Genomic DNA, 17,859 nt, shown 5'->3' with positions numbered 1-17,859 from the left:
ATGAGTTGGTCCTTCACATCAGGTGTCCAAAGTATTGGAGTTCAATATCAGTCCTTCCAATGAATATTCAGGGTTGATTTCCTTTAGGATTGACTGGTTTGATTTCCTTGCTGTCTTGTCCAAGGGACTCTCAAATTCAGAAGTATCAATTCTTCAGTGCTCAGTCCTCTTTATGTTCCAACTCCCGCATTCTTACAACTACTAGAAAGACCATAGCTTAGACTACATGGACCTTTGTTGGCAAAGTGATGTCCCTTCTTTTTAAAATGCTGTCACATGTAAACCCATGGCTGATTCATGTCAATGTATGGCAAAAACTACTACAATATTGTAAAGTAATTAGCCCCCAACTAAAATAAATAAATTTATTTTAAAAAAATAAAATAAAATAAAATGCTCTCTATGTTTGTCATAGCTTGCCTACGTAACTAGCTCTCCATATATCCTTCCCTCAGGAGAGTTTTCCCAATATATCCATAATTTACAGACAGAGAAAAGCACATCCTATACAAAGACCCCAAATGGGAGAGGACTTGAAAAACCTGTGCTTGGCCTCTCTGAACTCTACCTAGTGTTTCGCTTCTTGCTGTTCTTACTCCCTGTCTTTTTTCTGTACTAAATCTTAGCCATGGGCATAATCTGCTATGGAATCCTGTGACTACTTCCAGAGAATCAGCAACCTTAAAGGTGGGCTTGAGAACTCTGAAAACTCATCAAGCGAATTTTGGTAGCAATGAAGAGAGCAGAAATTCTGACTCATAGGACACTTTCTAGGGAAAGGCATGCCAAGGTGACAGTTTCATAATAGGGGTAGAGATCTGAAAATCAAGTGATTAATCCTGGTGTATTGGATTCTATCCAAAGAGAAGCATGTAGAAGAGTTTCATAAGCAACTTCCCTTCACATTACAAATTCTGCTTAGGATTCACATTTAGGGTGAATAGCAAAAAAAAAAAAAAAAGTACCTGTTGTTGGTGTCCAGCTATGGAAAAAAATTGTGTGTTATTTTGTCATCATCATCCACAAGACACAGCAACTAGTAAAAGTGTTCATAAATATGTTACCCCATAAACCACCAGAACTAAGGAAGCTGGAGTAGTTAAGACAGAAGTCAATAAGGATAGAAATCTCTCCTGGTTTAACTTGGTAAATGCAGACCTGAAACAACTTAGAGCATGAATTTGAACAAATGGATGCAAACTAACAGAAAGATATACTAAGTCAGGGCCATTCTTCTATCAGAACTGGCAGGTGGGAAAGCCACATAGCTGAGAGTTTAAAAATCATGAAGGTTAGAAGATGTCTCTTGACTTCTAAAGTGCTTTGAGTACTTTTCAATGACTCCCTACATGTCAAGTAAACCAGATAAATTATATAATACTTAAAAGCTAAGCTATAAAGTAAGCCTCCTGTTCTGGGTTATAAATAAAATCTTTTTGAAAGAAAATTTCTTTATTTAGGGCTTACCAAACTCGCAAGCAGCAGAATCATGATTTAGACCCACTTATTTGCCTGTTAATATCTGTCTCAAGAACTGTTAGAAATACTTGTTCAAAATAACATTTACTTTGTTCAAATCACTAACAACTTTTATTTAGGAAAAAAATATTGGTAGTTCAAGATAGCAATCTAGGAAGAGCCAGAACTCCCTCCTGGGGAGACACCAAACCCATATGAAAAAACTTCCTCTGGAAAAAATCTGAAAACTAGCTGAGAAACTCCTTCACATCAGACAAATGAGAATAAGGTCACCTGAAAATGGATAGGAGAAGCTAGTACATAATCTTGCCATAAATTCCATTCCTGGTGTGATGATCCACAATAAGAAGAAAACTCACAAACCCAGAACATCTCTCTGAGGAGTGAAAGGTTTATAATCCACATCAGGCACCCAGCTTTTAAGACATGCACCCAAGAGACAAGCCCCTAACATATCTGGCCTTGAAAATTAACAGGGTTTGCGTTCACAAGACCCAAAGGCCTGTAACAGACTGAAACAAGGTTTTCAAAGGGCTCATGCAAGCACTCACTCACCCCAGGGTATTCACAGAAGCAGTCATTTGAAAAGTATCCAGACTTGATGGAAAAGAGATTAATTTCCTAATCTTAAAGGGACCTGCTGGAATACTCTCTAGAAATGGAGACTGGTTGGCAAAAGCCAGTGACAGTTTTTTAAAAAAAATCTTAACGTTTCCCCTCACCTACTGCCATCTTTAGCCTCCAAATGACAGGCACCAGCTTCACTCTCTCCCTCTGCCATGCTCCAGCAAGCCACTATCTCCTAAAGGGGTGTGTGGTGTTTTTTGTTTTTTTTTTTACGTTCAACTGCTGGGGCCCTAGAATTTGCATCTGGTGACCTGGCTTTTGCAATTGCCATCCAGGGTCTTGATCACTTGACTCTGAAGGCAAGAAAGTCTTTCATTCCTGGGTTTCACAGAACTGTAAGACTCAGAGAGACAGTTCTTGATATACTACCATCCCCAGGACATTGTGTAGATGGCTGACTGAAAGACAGCCCTAGAATTGCTGAGAAAGAGATCTATTGGCTTATCCAAAAGTTTTGGACTCAGGGGCAGACTTCTGGCCTGGCACACATCTAGAGAGGCCTATGGAAGTGTTTTCAAGAAACAGAGGCCCGTGGACACCATCTCTGCTTCCTCCCTCTGCCTCACTGCCACTTGCTGCTGTCTCAAAGAGAGGAGCTTATAAATTTGTCTGACATCCCAACTTTTACAGCTGCTGTTAGGGGACACCTCTACGTTTTCTGACGCTGGTGTCCAACGAAGCTTGCACTCATGGGTCCCACAGGGTTGTAATCAATGCAGAAAGAGTTCTTAAACAACTACCACCCTCAGGGCATAGCAAGAGGCAACAGACTCAGGAGCTCAGTCTTTCTGTGAAATAGGCCTGTAAGACTGTCATCATAGCTGCTGCCTGAGGGGGAAGGATTCTAATTAAACACATCTAAGGGCTGAGTGCATGGTCTTTCCAGAAGTCTGGGAAGGCAGGAGCCATCTTTGTGCTCTCTTTCTGCCTTACTACAGCTTACCAGCATCTCCCAGGAAGGAGTTTAAACAATTGTCTGGAGCCCTGACTTTTGAGACTAATACCCAGGACAGATGGTCTAGCTCTGGTGGCCAGCAGGGCTAATATTGCGGTCCCACAGGACTGTATAAATCTGAATATTTTAAAAGCTGCTGCTTGAGGGTCTGGCTTCCAATCAGCCTAAATGTAGGAGCTGACTGAGATCCTCCCCTTTGGAATACTGATAGGTCTTGATATATTCTCAACTGTTGCAAGGTGTTCAAAATAGGTTGCTTGGACACAGAGTTTTGAGAGACGACCAAGGGCTAGGCTGAGGTTAAACACTAAGATTTATCTCCTACATGAGTCCACTCCTTCCAGATTGGAAGAGGTGGCTGTTTCTACTAATAAACAGAAACCAATACAGAGAGTCAAGCAAAATGAGGAAACAGAGAAATATGTTCCAAGCAAAAGAATACGGTAAACCTGAGGGAAAATTCTTAATAACGTTAGATCAGCAATTTACCTTATAAAGAGTTTAAAGTAATGATCATATAGATGCTCAGTGAACATGGAGAAGGATGAACACAGTGAGAATTTCAACAAAATAATAGAAAAATATAAGAAAGTACCAATAGAAGTCTCAGAGCTGAAGAATACAATAACTGAACTGAAAAATACAATACAGGTGTTTAAAATCAGACTAAATAGAGAGAGATCAGTTAATTAAAAAACAGGGTAGTGGAACTCATTCAATCTGAGCAAAAAAAAAAAGTGAAGATAGCTTAGAGACTTATGGGCTCACATAAAGCATACTAACATTCACATTAAGAGGTTCCAGAAGGAAAAGAGAAAAAGAGTAGAAAATGTATTTGAAGAAATAATGGTTGAAAACTTCCCTATCTTGGGGAAGGAAACAGACATCCAGGTTTAGGGAGCCAAGAATTCAACACATTAAAAAGCTCATATACCATGATCAAGCGGGATTTATTCCAAGGATGCCAAGATGGCTCAATATCCGCAAACCAATCAATGCAAAACACTGCATTAACCAAAGAAAGGATAAATATCATGTGATCATCACAATACATAAAGAAGAAACATTTGACCAAATCCATCATCCTTTTATGTCAAAATCTCTCAACAAAGTGGGCATATATCTCAATGTACCTCATTGTAGTAAAGGCTATAAATCACACACACAGCTAATATTGCACTCAGTGGTAAAAAGCTGAAATCTGAGATTAGAAATAGATAGGATGCCTGCTCTCACCACTTTTAACCAACATAGTATCAAAAATTCTAGCCAAATCAATTAAGGAAGAAAGATATTCACGTCAGAAAAGAAGTAAAGTTGTCACTATTTGAAAATGACTGTACCTATAGAAAATCATAAAGACTTTACCAAAAACTGTTAGAACTAATACAAAGTCAGTAAAGTTGTAGGATATGAAAATCAACTTACAGAAATCTGTGGCATATCTTCACACCAATTAAAGCTTATCAGAAAGAAATGAATGGTAATCTCATTGATAATTGCACTAAGAATAATAAAACGCTTACAAATAACTTTACTAAAGGAAGTGAAAGACTTGTATGCTGAAAATTATAAGACACTGATAAAGAAATTGGGCAAAACACAAACAAATGTAAAGATATTTTGCATTCATGAGTTAGAAAAAGTAATATTGTTAATAAGTTCATAAACCCAAAACAAACTATAGATTTGGTGCAGTCTCTATCAAAATTATGGTTGCATTTTTCACAGAAATAGAACAAACAATACTAACATTTATATGGAACCACAAAGACCTCGAACAGCCAAAGCAATCTTGAGAAAGAAGAAAAAAGCTGCAGGCATCTTTCTACCTGATTTCAAACTATATTACAAAGCTACATTAATCAAAACTGAGTTTGGGTGAAATCGGGGAAGGGGATCAAAAATTACAAATTATCTGTTAAAAATAAGTAAGTCATGGGGATATAATATACAGTATGGTGACTATAGCGAATAATATTGTGTATATTTGAAAGTTGCTAAGGGATTAGATCTTAAAAGTCCTCATCAAATGAAAATATATTTTATAGCAATGTATGGTGACAGATTTTAACTGGACTTACTGTGGTAAACATTTTGTGATGTATACAAATATTAAATCATTGTGTTGTACATCTGAAACTAATATAATGTTATATGTTAATTATACCTGAATAAAAAAGTAAAATAAAATTTTAAGAAAGAAAAAAAATCCTGGTAAACTTAAGCTGGCATGACACCTTCTCTCTGCTGTGTGAATTTTCTATGCACTGGAAAAGCAAGACAATTTAAATATCATTCTAATTTTATGTACTATTACTTAACATAACCATCTATGATATCATCTAATTTAACATTTTTGATATTGCAATAAAATAATCACACTTTATTTCATAAGCAAAATGTAATGCAATTTTCTAACTTTATGGGATTTCTCAGGTGTCTCAGTTGGTAAAGAATCTTCCCTCAGTGCGGGAGAGTCCAGTTGGATCCCTGACTCAGAAATATCTCCTGGAGAAGGGAATGGCAATACACTTCAGTATCCTTGCCTGGAGAATTCCATGGACAGAGGAGCCTGATGGGCTACAGTCCATGGGGTCACAAAGAGTTGGACACAACTGAGTGATTTCCATGAAAAAGTGTTACCTTGAATTAAAAAAAAAAAAAAAAAGGAATCTTTCTAGCCTTCTGATGGGCACCTGCTGGAGCCCCACGCCCATCCCTGAAGCCCATATCCATGGTCCTACCATGAACCCACCAGCTACATGGATTCCTACTGAGCTCTGGCCTCAGTGTGTTGAGGACCTCCCGTAGGGCAGGCCAAGGCCTGTTCCTCCCACCGGTCACCTTTCTGCGCCTGCACCTCTGTTCCTCTAAGACCCGCGCAGCCTCTAGTGCTGGGATTAACTTCACATGAGAGCAGGCCTGACACTAGGACCACTGACCCAGCAACTGCTGTCGATGCATGTATCCTAGAAAAAGAGGCAGAAAGGCTGCTGCAGGCTCTGAATTGGCTAGAGAACCTTTTGAAAAGGCACTGAAGTAAATCCCCCAGCTGTAGCAGCCACAGGGAGACCGGTGGGAGCAAGCAGGCCAGGATGCCCTCACCAGGGAGCTTTGCCAGGGCATGTCTATGGCTCAGCGATGGCTTTAGTGGCGTCAGGTCCTGGGGACTCTGCAGCAGTTGTGCAGGCGAAGATGGGTCTCAAACAGGAGTCCAAAGCTTCCTGAAGAATTTGTCATCCCAACTGCTCATTTTCCCAATTAAACATTTGGAAGGAAAGCTTCCCCACAGAGTGTTTTTTGGGTCAGTGAAACTACTCTGTACGTTACTATAATGGTGGATATATGCCATTTACATTTGTCCAAACCCATAGAATGTACAACAAGAGTAAACCCTAATGCAAACTATAGGTGATTATAACATGTCAACGTATTAGATTCATCAATTGTCATCAATGTACCACTCTGGTGGGGAATATTGATAATGAGGGAGCCTTTGCATGTGAAGGGGAAGGAAGTAAATTATAAAACTCCGTGCCTTCTCAAATTTCCTGTGAACTTAAAACTGCTCTAAAAAATCATGTCCGTTTAAAAATCACAAATTTAAAAAGGAAAACAAGGGAAAAAAGGGCTTTGCTCCACAAGTTCCTGGGGCACTTGAACAAAGCTCCTTGTACCTCGTCTATGCACAATCCTTCACTTTTAAGCCAAAGTGCCCTGTTTTAGGGAAACTATTTTGTAATCAGATCCCAAACTCTTCGTGCCTTTTTAATACTCCACCTATTTCATCTTTCTCCTGACCTCAGAGAATACAAAGGTTGAAGCCTCTTTAGTTCTCTGCCTGTCTCATGGAAATCCTTACTTCCTATTCCTTCATGGCAAACCTCATACTCCCTTTTTATTTTACTCTATATATTGAGAGCTCATTAAACCACAATCCAATTCATTAGATTCAAGAACAATTAATTTCTTTCTAGTAGTGAAGGGAATTATTTATATTTTTCTAGTGCAAAGAAAAGGTTTTAATAATTTGATAATTCCTCATAAAAATCTTCATAGCACACCTTTCTTCCTTCACGGACCATTTAGATCCATGACCAAAATGTGTCAGCTTGACTGTACACATAAATATCTTAAATCAATGCATTTGTTTCTAATACTCCCGTTACTGCCCTAATCTAATTCATTATTGTCTTTTACTTCTATCCTAACATACTCAAATACATAATCCTTTCTTCTTCTTTTATGGAACCACTGATCCTTAAAAAGACAGATAAAATGTGTATACCTGAAAAAAAAAGCAACCTTTTTTTTTTTTTACAACTCTTTATTTTGCAATAATTACAGATTAACAAGAGGGTGCAAAAATAGTACAGGGAGTCCCAATTTCCCCCAGTGGTAAGATCTTAACACATCACTATAGTCCAACTTCAAAACCAACCTATTGACAATGGTACAATACTGCTGACTAAACCATAGACCTTATTTGCTTTCACCAGATTTTACATGCACTCATTTGTGGGTTTGTTTGTGTAGCTTTATATAGTTTTAGCACAGATATACATTCATGTAATCAACACCACAATCAAGAAATAGAACTGTTCCATCAGCACAAAGGAACTGCTTGTGTTGTTACCCTTTATAATCACCCATATCTCATACCTCCTCCAGTCCCTATCCCTGCCAACCATTAATCTGTTCTTCATTTCTATAATTTTTTCATTTCAAGAGTTTAGAATGTTATACAAATACAGTCATACAGTAGGTGACCTGTTGAGACTGACTTTTTTCGTTCATATAATACACTTGAGGTCCATCCAAGTTGTGTCTATCAATATTCTGTTTCTTTACATTGCCGAGTAATATCCCATGGTGTGCATGGTTGGTTTAACTGCACACTCAACTGCAGGACATCTGGGTTGTTTCATTTGGGGCTATTACAAATGAAAGTGCTAAGAACATCTGTATAGAAGTTTTTGTGCCAAAATAGGTTTTCATTTCTTTGGGATAGATGTCCAGAAAAATAATTGCTGGGTAATAAAGTACATGTATGTTTAACTTTCGATCCCTGGGTCAGGAAGATCCCCTGGAGAAGGGAATGGCAACCCACTCCAGTATTCTTGCCTGGAGAATCCCTATGGACAGAGGAGCCTGGCAGGCTACAGTCCACGGGATCCAAAGAGTCAGGTATGACCGAGCCGCTAATGCTTTCACTTTCACGTTAACTTTATTAGAAGTTTCCAAACTCTTTTTTTCAGAGTGGCTTACCATTTACCAATTCCATTCAGCAAGGTATGAGATCTCCAGTTTGTATGCTCAACAGCATTTGCTATTTTCACTATTTTAAAAAAAAATTTTGGCCACACCCCGAGGCATGTGGGATCTTAGTTCCCCAACTAGGGATCAAACCCATGCCCCTGGCATTGAAAGGCAAAGTCTCAACCACTGAACTGCCAGGAAGTCCCCATTTTCATTATTATTTTCTTTAGCCATTCTGATAAGTATGTAGTCATAATTCCTTGTGGTTTTAATTTGCATCCCAATTACTAATAAGATTCAACATTTTCTCCTATGCTTTGTTGCCACCCACATTTCCTCTTCAGTGTTATGTCTATTCATATCTTCTGCTCATTTTCTAATTGTATTTTTTTTTACCCTTGATTTTATACAATATATTCTGAATTCATTGTGATAAAGGGTTTGCAAGTGATTTCTCTCAATATCATCTTCCTCTTAAATTGTTTGCAGAACAGAAGATTTTCCTTTTGATAAATTTCAGTATATCAACTTTTTCCTTTTAGGACTGTGCTTTTGGGGTGAAGGCCAAGAACTTGTGGCCTAACCCAAGATCCTAAAGATTTTTCTATGATTTTTTTTCCCTAAAGGTTTTACAGTTTTACATCTTACACCTAACATCATGATACATTTTTAAATTTGTATAAGGTATACAGTTTAGGTCAAAATTCCTTTTCTTTGCCAACTGTACCAACACCATTTGTTGAAAAGACTATCCTTCCTCTGTTGAATTGCTTCTGTACCTTTTCAGAATCAGTTGGGCTGTCTTGATCACTGCAGCTTTATAGTAAATCTTGAAGTCACATAATGTGAGTCCTCCCAACTTTTCTTCTTCAAAATGGATTTAGCCTAATTAACATTATACCTGGATATTTTCATTCTTCCCCGTTCTGCCTCCTGCTTTATTCTAGAGAAGAAAGTTCTTGCAGAAGCTCTTCCTTTTCTTGTTTCAGCTCCTGCACATGCTGTTGGTTTTGCTCCAGTCTGTCCTCCAACCACTGTAGTAGAGGTCCGCTGACCGCCAACATCTGACTGCACAGATTCTTGGTAAACACTGAGCCATTATGGATCTTGGTTACTGAGTCCAGATGTGTAAGGCTGTGGATCCTCCTATACGCATCTTGTTCTTCTTGGCACAGGATCTTGGGCAGCTCAACTACTGACTCAAGGCACACTTTCCCAATGGTTACGTGAGGTACAATATGAATTGGGATTTCAATTCTCTCGTACCTTTCCTCCTCCTTTTGTCCCTCAATGGAGATGTGCTGGCTGGAGCTCCAGAAGTCTCGGGGACCACGAGGGGACTCTGAGCTCTTTTGGGCCTGTATGGATTGAAAGCAAGTATAGAGTACCCGTCCAGTCTCTGTATTTTTATCTTCTATGAAGCAGGAAAATATCAGTCCTACAAAGCCCTGATCCATCATCTGGTACATGGCTTGCGTGTGGACATCAACATGTGAAGGCCAAACAGTTATATGGGGATGGGAGTGATACCAACCAACAACTCTCATGGGGCGACCTGTCAGTTCAGCCAACCTTTCTGCCTCTGTCGAAGCCGCAGACAGCTGCTCCGGAGAAATTTCCACGCGATCCTTCCTCTTATCGGAACGTCGCAGGATGATGACAGAATGAATGTGAACAATTCTGACGGTGTCAACCTCCCCGATGCACAGCCCCATCACCTCTTCCTTCTCCGTGCTCAGAGCGTGGTTGAGACACACGAGGAAGGCGTCTGACTCCAGATGGACTGCCTGTACCGCCTGCACCGCCATCTTGGCTCGGCCTTCTCACGTCCGCCTCAGGACAGCTCGAGCCTAGCCAACCCACCGCTCAGAGGGGCGGGTTCCGCGGGGGGCGGGGCCTGGGGCGCGGGGCCTGGGGCGGGCGGGCGCTTGGTTGGGGGGCGGAGCTTGGGACCAGGGGCGGGGCCTGGGGCGCGGAGTGGGCAGACGCGCGGGGGCAGAACTGGGGACGTGGGAGCGGGGCCTGGGGCGCAGGGCTGGCGGGTGCGCGGAGGCGGAGTTTGGGCGTGGAGGCGGGGCTTGGGATGTGGGAGCGGGGCCTGGGGCGCCGCGGAGCGGGGTGGCGGAGCTTGGGACCTGGGGCGGGGCCTGGGGCGCGGGGTGGGTAGGCGCGCGGGGGGGCAGAACTGGGGAGGTGGGAGCGGGGAGGTGGGGCCAGCGAGGGGCAGGGGGGCGAGCGAGCGTGGGGCGGGGTGGGGCGAGCGCGGGGCGGGGGAGAGGGGCGAGCGCGGGGCGGGGGAGGGGGGCGGGAGTATGGGCATGGAGGCGGGGCTTGGGATGTGGGAGCGGGGCCTGGGGCGCGGAGTGGGTGGGCGCGCGGGGGCTGGGCCTTGGGAGTGGGCAAAAAGCAACCTTTGAGACAGGAATATACACTGTGGCTTTAGCAGACTGATTTTTGTGGTAAGAGTCGCTTTAGAGCAGTAATTTGGTGTCACGGTGATAAAAACAGTGAAGAGGGAAAACAGCTTAGCATTTCTGAGCAGAAAATGTCTTCATAAATAACATAATATCAAAAGTGCAACAGTAGCTCTATTTCTGAAGCTTCTGATGCATTTAAAATTTAAGGCCAAGTGTAACGCCGAAGAAGCTGAAGTTGAACGGTTCTATGAAGACCTACAAGACCTTCTAGAACTAACACCCAAAAAAGATGTCCTTTTCATTATAGGGGACTGGAATGCAAAGGTAGGAAGTCAGGAAATACTTGGCGTAACAGGCAAATTTGGCCTTGGAGAACAGAATGAAGCAGGGCAAAGGCTAATAGAGTTTCGCCAAGAGAACGCACTGGTCACAGCAAACACCCTCTTCCAACAACACAAGAGAAGACTCCTCACATGGACATCACCAGATGGTCATCACCAAAATCAGATTGATTATATTCTTTGCAGCCAAAGATGGAGACGCTCTATACAGTCAGCAAAAACAAGACTGGGAGCAGACTGTGGCTCAGATCATGAACTGCTTATTGCCAAATTCAGATTTAAATTGAAGAAAGTAGGGAAAACCACAAGTCCATTCAGGTATGACCTAGATCAAATCCCTTATGAGTATACAGTAGAAGTGACAAATAGATTTAAAGGACTAGATCTGATAGAGTGCCTGATGAACTATGGACAGAGGTTCATGACATTGTACAGCAGACAGGGATCAAGAAAATCCCCATGGAAAAGAAATGCAAAAAAGCAAAATGGCTGTCTGACGAGGCCTTACACATAGCTGGGAAGAGAAGAGAAGTGAAAAGCAAAGGAGAAAAGGAAAGATATTCCCATCTGAATGCAGAGTTCCAAAGAATAGCAAGGAGAGATAAGAAAGCCTTCCTCGGTGATCACTGCAAAGAAATAGAGGAAAACAACAGGTTGGGAAAGACTAGAGATCTCTTCAAGAAAACTAGAAATACCAAAGGAACATGTCATGCAAAGATGGGCTCAATAAAGGAGAGAAATGGTATGGACCTAACAGAAGCAGAAGATATCAAGAAGAGGTGGCAAGAATACACAGAAGAACTGTACAAAAAAGATCGTCACGACCCAGATAATCACGATGGTGTGATCACATCCTGAAATGTGAAGTCAAATGGGCCTTAGAAAGCATCACTACGAACAAAGCTAGTGGAGGTGATGGAATTCCAGTTGAGCTATTTCAAATCCTGAAAGATGATGCTGTGAAAGTGCTGCACTCAACATGCCAGCAAATTTGGAAAACTCAGCAGTGGCCACAGGACTGGAAAAGGTCAGTTTCCATTCCAATCCCAAAGAAAGGCAATGCCAAAGAATGCACAAACTACCGCACAATTGCACTCATCTCACACGCTAGTAAAGTAATGCTCAAAATTCTTCAAGCCAGGCTTCAGCAATACCTGAATCATGAACTTCCAGATGTTCAAGCTGGTTTTAGAAAAGGCAGAGGAACCAGAGATCAAATTGCCAACATCCGCCGGATCATCGAAAAAGCAAGAGAGTTCCAGAAAAACATCTATTTCTGCTTTATTGACTATGCCAAAGCCTTTGACTGTGTGGGTCACAATAAACTGTGGAAAACTCTGAAAGAGATGGGAACACCAGACCATCTGACCTGTCTCTTGAGAAACCTGTATGCAGGTCAGGAAGCAACAGTTAGAACTGGACATGGAACAACAGACTCGTTCCAAATAGGAAAAGGAGTACGTCAAGGCTGTATATTGTCACCCTGCTTATTTAACTTATATGCAGAGTACATCATGAGAAACGCTGGGCTGGAAGAAACACAAGCTGGAATCAAGATTGCTGGGAGAAATATCAATAACCTCAGATATGCAGATGATACCACCCTTATGACAGAAAGCAAAAAAGAACTAAAGAGCCTCTTGATGAAAGTGAAAGAGGAGAGTGAAAAAGTTGGCTTAAAGCTCAACATTCAGAAAATAAGATCATGGCATCTGGTCCCATCACTTCATGGGAAATAGATGGGGAAACAGTGGAAACAGTGTCAGACTTTATTTTTGGGGGCTCCAAAATCACTGCAGATGGTGATTACAGCCATGAAATTAAAAGACACTTACTCCTTGGAAGGAAGGTTATGGCCAACCTATATAGCATATTTAAAAGCAGAGACATTTCTTTGCCAACAAAAGTCCGTCTAGCCAAGCCTATGGTTTTTCCAGTGGTCGTGTATGGATGTGAGAGTTGGATGGTGAATAAAGCTGAGCGCCGAAGAATTGATGCTTTTGAACTGTGGTGTTGGAGAAGACTCTTGAGAGTCCCTTGGACTGCAAGGAAATCCAATCAATCCATCCTAAAGGAGATCAGTCCTGGGTGTTCATTGGAAGGACTGATGTTGAAGCTGAAACCTCAATACTTTGGCCACCTCATGCGAAGAGTTGACTCATTGGAAAAGACCCTGATGCTGGGTAGGATTGGGGGCAGGATGAGAAGGGGACGACAGAGGATGAGATGGTTGGATGGCATCACTGACTCGATGGATATGGGTTTGGGTAGACTCTGAGAGTTGGTGATGGACAGGGAGGCCTGGCGTGTTGCAATTCATGGGGTCACAAAGAGTGGGACACAACCGAGTGACTGAACTGAACTGAACTGAGAGAATTAAAGAGTTTTTTGGACCTGTGGTTTCCAATTGTAGGAGAGTTTGAGACCCCAGGGGACATTTGGCACTGTCTGGAAACATTCTTGATTATCTAGAGGATGCTACTTGCATGTAATACATAGAAGACAGGGATACTGACAAGTACATGGCAATATATAGGGCAGCCCTTCACAACAAAGAATTATCCAGCCCACAGTGTCAATAGTCATGTTTGAGATCTATTTTGAACCAATTCTCTCATTTTACATATGATGTATCTAAGGCCCAGGGGCTCAAAAGTCTACAGAAAAGCCAAATTTTCCTTCTCTGCCTCATGTGCAAATTAGGTATAATCCTAACAAGACTTACAATCAAACTATTGGATTCAGTCTGCAGGAAAAACATAGTTTTTACAGGAATCTAGGGATCTATCAACATGATCACTAATTTTCTTTTATGAAAATGTTTAAATCTCATTGCTTTCCCTATGTGGAAGAAAAAAAAAATTACCAAGAAAGAAAAACAAAAGTGGTTTGATTTTAGGAAAAGTGATAGCCAAGGGTTTTCTTAAATTAAGTTTCTTGCAGTAAACCAAAGAACAGAATTTGGAGCTTTCCTCTGGGATATAAATAAAACTCATATGAGCTTTCGAGAATTTGAATCACTCACTCTTTGGCACCTAAAAATTTCACTTACCCTAACATTATAGTGTGTGTGTGTTTGTGTGTGTGTGTGTGTGTGTGTGTGTGTGTGTCTGTCTGTGTGTAACCACTAATCTGATCACTTCACTCCCTTGCTTAAAGCTCACCAATGGCTTCTCATTGTAATCTCAATAAATCCCTCTTTCTTCAGTGCCTTTAAGAAATACTGGATCCCCTCTTCTCACCATTCTAACCTTACCGTTTCCCTGTCTCTCCTTTTCTCTACCTCAGGACTTTGAACCTATCCTTGCCTATATAGGAAGAGCTACTTCCCCAGAATATTTTATTTTTAGCTCCTTCTCATCATTCATTCATACTCTGGCAAAAATGTCATCTGTTCAGAAAACATCACCTTATTTAAAGAAAGCCATCCGTGATTACCTACAATTCAGTTCAGTTCAGTCGCTCAGTCGTGTCCGACTCTTTGCAACCCCACGAATTGCAGCACGCCAGGCCTCTCTGTCCATCACCAACTCCCGGAGTCTACCGAAACCCATGTTCATCGAGTCGGTGATGCCATCCAACCATCTCATCCTCTGTCATCCCCTTCTCCTCCCGCCCCCAATCCTACCCAGCATTAGGGTCTTTTCCAATGAGTCAACTCTTCGTATGAGGTGGCCAAAGTATTGAGGTTTCAGCTTCAACATCAGTCCTTCCAATGAACACCCAGGATTGATCTCCTTTAGGATGGATTGATTGGATTTCCTTGAAGTCCAAGACACTCACAAGAGTCTTCTCCCACAGTTCAAAAGCATCAATTCTGCAGTGCTCAGCTTTCTTCACCGTCCAACTCTCACATCCATACGTGACCACTGGAAAAACCATAGCCTTGACTAGATGGACTTTTTTTGGCAAAGTAATGTCTCTGCTTTTAAATATGCTATCTAGGTTGGCCGTAAACTTCCTTCTAAGGAGTAAGTGTCTTTTAATTTCATGGCTGTAATCACCATCTGCAGTGATTTTGGAGCCCCCAAAAATAAAGTCTGACGCTGTTTCCACTGTTTCCCCATCTATTTCCCATGACCTATAATAGCCACTGTTTATTTCCTTCCTAACACTAAGAATATCTAGAATTATTTATGCACCATTTATTTTTTTCCTCCTACTAGAATGTAGAACTGTGTCTGTCTTGTTCAATGCTATAGCCATTGCACCTATGAAACTTAGTAGAACACAACAGATTTGTTAAACATGTGAATGAATGAAGTTAGTGATAACGATGAGAAAAGGGAAAGAGATTTTAATGTGAGAATTCAGGTAAATAGAAAATGTTGCAAGGGGGCAGAATAAGTTCTTCCAGGAGCAAAAATAGTCAAATGAAAGGTTAAGAATGACTTTGTCAGGAGTGACATCTATAAGGAATCAGTCCTGAAACAATAGTCTAAACCAAGCACTACTTAATGCTGAGTAAAATAAACAGTTAAAATAGCAATAGCAGAGATATTGTTTAAGGGTAGAAACTTAGAACTGGCAGATAAATAAGTCCTAGATATCTAACACACAGTAAAGGGAACACAGACAGCAATATTTTATTATAATCTTCAAGCTGACTAAGAGACTAGATCTTAATTATTCCTACCACACACAAAAATGATAATTATGTGATATGATAGGGGTGTTAACTATAGGTACAATGACAATCATATTATAATATATAATGTATCAAATCCACATATTATAATCTTAAATTTACACAATGTAAAAAAATCAGTGAAAAATCTCTTCATTCTTTTAAGTTTTCCTGCCATTCTGTAACTTTGGTTTTATCACTTTCCATACTTCAATGATTTGGGGTTCTCCTGTGTAAAATGAGATAGCACAAATATCTCATAGACAGTATAATCTCATAAGGCCACTGCTAGGATTAAACTGGATGGTACATGCAAGCATCTTATCACAAAGTCTGACGCCTAGAGTTTAATAACTACATTACTGCTAGTTGGCAATATGGCTAATTAATGGTTTATTGTTGTTTGCTTTCATATAATTTGATTGTTTAGCTTTAAACAAGAAAACAAAGATATTTTTTAAGAACCCCAAAAAGAACTGTGTTGATGTTTCAAAAACAGCAGCCTAAGGAGAAATGAGGGACTGGCACACTGCTCCAAGAAGAGCCCAAGTGGGATATAATGCAGATGGGATGGCAATGTGAAAGAAGACAGACAAGTTCTTCTGGCCCATGGGAGGGAAGAGGGATGTGTAACACAGTGGATCCTGAAGGTTTATTGCCCACAGAAGAGTAAAGAGTTGGTCTAGTGTTACACCGTTGTGGATGGAAAAGGAGAAAGGTACTGAATTTGAGAGACTTTCTAGGGAAAATAATAGCTAGAATTAGGAGTTACCAATTTGAAACAGAAAAATAAAGGTGGAGAAAATGAACTTAAAAATATTGCAAAGGTTTGAAATATAAAAGTGTTCTAGACTTTCTAGTTCTTTCTCAAACTTTACAGTTTATCAATATACATGCATCCCCATAGCACATATGTTTTTGTCTATTTTTGTGTCAATTTTATTTTCTTCTTCCCATTCCTTTTCCTCTCCCTCTATGTCTTTCTATCTCCAGGTCTTTTTAATTTGGCTTTTTTGGGGGAAGACATTTTGAGTATGTTCTCAGATGTTTTCCATGGGGAATAATAACTAAAGTGAGAGACATATTCCCTTTCTAGAGATACTTCTAACATGAGCTTCATGGCTTAATGTGATTAAAATAATTTTTATTTGCTTTAAAATAGTGATGACGCTGTGTCTCCCACACAGTTCTGAACAACTTGAAGTAACAGCATTTGGTATTTGCTCTCCCTCATTGCTGTTGAGTATTGTGTCTGTGTGACATACTGCCAGCATCTAACAAATATGTTGATATTACATAAATAAGTAGTATTTATCTGCTTTCAAAATGGCATCTACTAAAGGACCAAACACAAAGTTCATGAAAGAAAAACTATGGCTATATTAAAATGGAACCAACTTTATTCACTGGAATTCCTCATAAGGAATATCTTAAAAGGCCCTTGAGGCAGATGTTGAAAGCCCAGAGGAACCTCAATTTGGTCTGAATCAATTCTGGGAGAAAAATGAAGAGGAAATGGAGGGCAGGAGTGCGATTTGGTAGGGGGTGGAGATAACAATTTTGAGATATACCTGTGCAAATGCCCTCTTCCTATGATCTTCTAAATTTCTAGTAAGATTTCTGAGCTGATAAAATGCCTACATGAATCTTCCATGGAAGCCAGTGGGAGAGCTAAACAGTGGAGGGTCTAATTGACAGTGTGCATTGTCCATTTGGGGATGGCAAATAAACAATGAAATAGCAACCAAACTCCTCAGTAATAAAAGGTAAAAAATAAAACCATAATGAGACCATTCCTTTCTAGTCAATTAACATTTACAAACCATTATTGTTTCTTGACATTTAAGGGATAGAAAGAAGAACAGTCTGATACTTTGGTACTGGTAAAAAAGTAGACAAAGTATATCTTGCTTTGAATATGTTCTTTGACCAGGCAATTCTACTTCTAACACATGTAAACCCATGGCTGATTCATGTCAATGTATGGCAAAAACCACTACAATATTGTAAAGTAATTAGCCCCCAACTAAAATAAATTTAAAAAAAAAGACAAGTGGTATAAGAAACTGTAAAAAAATAAATAAATAAAAGATAGTCATGTCAATGTATGGCAAAAACTACTACAATATTGTAAAGTAATTCAGTTCAGTT

At 40.4% G+C, this 17,859-nt stretch overlaps 2 protein-coding genes across 4 annotated transcripts in view; both read right to left on the bottom strand.

The window, feature by feature from the left end:
* Window positions 1–17,859, bottom strand: part of ARAP2 (ArfGAP with RhoGAP domain, ankyrin repeat and PH domain 2) — a 795,317-nt gene that overhangs the window by 501,456 nt on the left and 276,002 nt on the right. The gene's annotated exons all lie outside the window — the stretch shown is intronic.
* LOC145521001 (lys-63-specific deubiquitinase BRCC36-like) lies at window positions 7,371–10,169 on the bottom strand. Of its 2 annotated transcripts, XM_081528734.1 has the most exons (2): window positions 9,665–10,169; window positions 7,371–9,589 (listed from the first exon to the last, which is right to left on the bottom strand). In XM_081528734.1, exons 1-2 carry the CDS (start codon window positions 10,129–10,131, stop codon window positions 9,262–9,264), a joined length of 795 nt encoding a protein of 264 aa, XP_081384860.1. In that variant the 5' UTR covers window positions 10,132–10,169; the 3' UTR covers window positions 7,371–9,261. The 2 variants fall into 2 exon arrangements, with proteins under 2 accessions (XP_081384860.1, XP_081384773.1); XM_081528647.1 differs by having other exon boundaries at window positions 7,371–10,169.

Source organism: Giraffa tippelskirchi, chromosome 1 (assembly GCF_054371585.1).
Source record: "Giraffa tippelskirchi isolate mGirTip1 chromosome 1, T2T-mGirTip1v1.2.pri, whole genome shotgun sequence".
In the NCBI taxonomy this organism is placed as follows: domain Eukaryota; kingdom Metazoa; phylum Chordata; class Mammalia; order Artiodactyla; family Giraffidae; genus Giraffa; species Giraffa tippelskirchi.
Note: the sequence above shows the minus strand (reverse complement) of the source record. Positions and strands in the feature narration are given on the sequence as shown.

Bases quoted from the DNA above. Each gene is read 5' to 3' on its own strand.
- LOC145521001 (XM_081528647.1), bottom strand. From the start codon at position 10,131: ATGGCGGTGCAGGCGGTACAGGCAGTCCATCTGGAGTCAGACGCCTTC.